At 38.2% G+C, this 3,183-nt stretch overlaps 1 protein-coding gene across 1 annotated transcript; it reads right to left on the reverse strand.

Moving 5' to 3' along the window:
• Positions 1-743: 743 nt before the first annotated feature.
• On the reverse strand, positions 744-1,739 carry LOC107108423 (olfactory receptor 2AP1-like). The gene has a single exon (XM_015408852.1). The coding sequence runs from the start codon at positions 1,737-1,739 to the stop codon at positions 744-746; it is 996 nt and encodes a 331-aa protein (XP_015264338.1).
• Positions 1,740-3,183: the final 1,444 nt, after the last annotated feature.

The raw sequence follows: 3,183 nt of genomic DNA on the forward strand, positions 1-3,183 counted from the left end.
CTCCAGCATCCGTCTCCATGCTGCAAGGATTTCTGGAGGCAAATCTGCATATATAAAGACCATAGTGTCTTCCAGTTGCAGGCCCTCTTTTTATCTAGCGATTTTAAAAAGTCGCTCTTTGTTGCTGGATCACTTCCCTCCATTTTTGCCATTGCAACATCCACAGGCATCCTAAAGCATGTAGACAATTTTGAAAGACCTAGCTTTGTTTTCTACTGAGTTATGCCTGCAACAGAAAGATGGGCAGATGGACAGACAGATGTACACATCATTTTACCACTATAGAATAGCTGTTTGTATTATTATCATTCTCAAATGACAATATTCCAAAGTTTTTGAGCATGTGTGTTTCATTAGGGAATCAAGTTTATTCTGAAATCAACCTAGTAGCAAAAATATATATTTGAACAAAATCACTGCTTAATGCAGCAATCAGTATACATAATGTATTCATTAAAAGGATCTTTCCACAAAGTAAAAACATCAGAGGAAAGTATTCACTCAGTTTTGTTACACATTACTTTTAGACTTCTTCACAAGTTACAATGAATGTCCATACAATCTGTGTACAATGTACACTTGATTGTTCTATGTGTGTTGAGAAATTCTCTTGTTACAGTGAATGCAGGTACAGCGGAACATATGATCGAAGCCCTGCATTTATCCAGCAACTTGTCTTTTGTTTCATTTGTCCAGTAAACACTCATTGGTGTTTTCTCACAAACAGACGTATGCATGTACAGTCAAAATGTAGATGTATTCACTGTAACATCTGAAAAGGGCTTGTGGTTATTAGTTCTATCTAACTTCTTCATAGGGCATAACCTACCAACTATATTTCTCAGTACATCATTGACCTCTTTGTTTCTCAGGCTGTAAATGAAAGGGTTAAGCAAAGGGGGCAACACTGTGTACAGGAGAGATGAAAACATTCCCATGTTCCCCTTCATTTCTTGCTCTGGTACCATATATACAGTCATTAGAGACCCATAGAAAATAGAAACCACAACCAAGTGAGAAGAGCAAGTGGAAAAGGCCTTTTTCCTCCCTGTGGAGGAGGGGATTTTCAAGATGGCTGCTATGATATATACATAGGATGTCAAGGTTAGAAGAAAAGGAGGGAGTGTAAAAATGGCCGCCACAACAATGCTTACCATTTTAATCAAACTAGTATCACTGCAGGAGACTTTTAGGAGTGGGAAATAGTCACAATAATAATGATCCATTGTATTGGGGCCACAAAACGTTAACTGCAACATCAGAATGAGTAATACAAACGCAATGAAAAAGCCATTAATCCAAGATGCAGCCGCTAACTGGATACAAGTCTGGGTTGTCATGGTTGTTGCATAATGGAGTGGTTTACAGATTGCGAGATACCGGTCATAAGACATCACACACATCAAACAACATTCTGTGGCTTCCAAGGAAGCAAAGATATACCACTGGGTCAGGCAGCCACTGAAGGAAATAATCCTGTTCCCGGTCAAGAGAGCCAAAAGCATCCTTGGAAATAGATTGGAGGAGTAGCAAGCCTCTAAGAAGGAGAGGTTCCCCAGGAAGAAGTACATGGGAGTATACAGGTGCCTATCAAAGACCACAAGCCCAAAGATGAGAGTATTTCCCATTACAGTCACAATATAAATGACGAGAAATGCCAGGAAGAGAAGAATCTGGAACTTTACGTCCCCAAATCCCAGGAGGATGACTTCTGTAATCGTAGTCTGGTTTTCAATCATTATATACATGGAACAAAATCAGGTCTGATTGAAAAGATAAATATAATAACTAAAATTATTGCAAGAGAGATATCTACTTCCTTGTAGTGTCCTGGTCAATGTGAGAGGTTGATGATAAACTGAATTTGGCAGACATAGGCATTAGTTACACACAAGTTTTGTAATTTATTATCCCAACCACCTTCTCCAACTCTTGTGCTTATAGACCCAGAACATCCACTGTGCTGGCATGGAAGAGAGTAGATGAAGCCAGAAGTCCACTTGATCTCCGAGTCAGGCATAATGCAATGATTTTTGCATAGTTTAATCTTCAGGTCACACAATGTTTCCTAGGAGAGAGAGTGACACAGGATATGATCTATTTATGACATTTCTGAAGAATTCTGGGCAATGCACATTCATCTCTTGGTCTCACTGTGGTCATGCCAGAAGGCTAAGCTAACAGAATTTGAAGTGGCTGCTTCAAGGACATCAGTGAGTTTTATGGCAGTGTCAGTATTTGAACATGGGTTTTTACTAGGGCTGCCATCTGTGTACTGGAAAATAGTAGAGATCAGTTCCCCTGGAGGAAAAAAAAAAGTATGTTTGGAGGGTGCACTCTATGACATTATACCCTACTTAAGTCCTTTGCCAAACCCAGCCTTCTCGCGGCAGGCATCACCCTCACATCTTCAGGAATTTCCCAAGTTGGAGCTGGCAATCTTAGCAACTGATCTCAGTCGTATGGAGATGAGTTTTAATTCCAGGGAAACTCCATCTCCCACCTGGAGGTTATACAAATGTGAGATCATGGGACACGTTGTAAGTAAACAAAGTAAACAAAAAACCAACCCTGATATTATTATGCAATCTATTCAATAATTATTATTAAGCATTTATATTACAGTAGAGATTATAAAACACATTTCAGTACAATATACACATACTTAAAGTTTCCTTGTAAACCAAACTGTCCATGCTCAAAAGTTCCTTTGAAAAATGCAGCTCATAGTGGCTGACTGACATTTCCATTTGTTCTTTTGATCTCCCCCCCCCAAACTCAGCTTGCCCCTACTGAACACTCAGCATGATTAATACTTCAAATGAAGCTCCTTTAATGATTTGTGCAAGGAAGCAAAAGATTTGTGGCCAAACCACTTACCTCACAGATATATTTCATCCAACCACAAAATTCTTATGTAGAGATTAATTTCAGCGAAGACATTTCCTTCTATTGTAAGAGCTATATTAAACAAGACAGATTGAGGACTACTTTCTGGAAGAGATTACTCAGTACTAAGAAAATGTATTGCATTTTTTTCTCATCTTATCTCCTTCAGTATTAGTGTACTTCTCTAAATGCATGCTAAAAATAGTACATCAGTTTTGATATCCTCCTGTGCAGCTTAACTATGAAAAACACATTACATTAATTTTTATATATATATATATATATATATATATA

The sequence above is a fragment of the Gekko japonicus genome, unplaced genomic scaffold (genome assembly GCF_001447785.1).
Source record: "Gekko japonicus isolate JY-2015 unplaced genomic scaffold, Gekko_japonicus_V1.1 scaffold4297, whole genome shotgun sequence".
NCBI lineage: Eukaryota > Metazoa > Chordata > Lepidosauria > Squamata > Gekkonidae > Gekko > Gekko japonicus.

Coding starts and splice junctions, on each gene's coding strand:
- LOC107108423 (XM_015408852.1), bottom strand. CDS start 1,739: ATGATTGAAAACCAGACTACGATTACAGAAGTCATCCTCCTGGGATTT.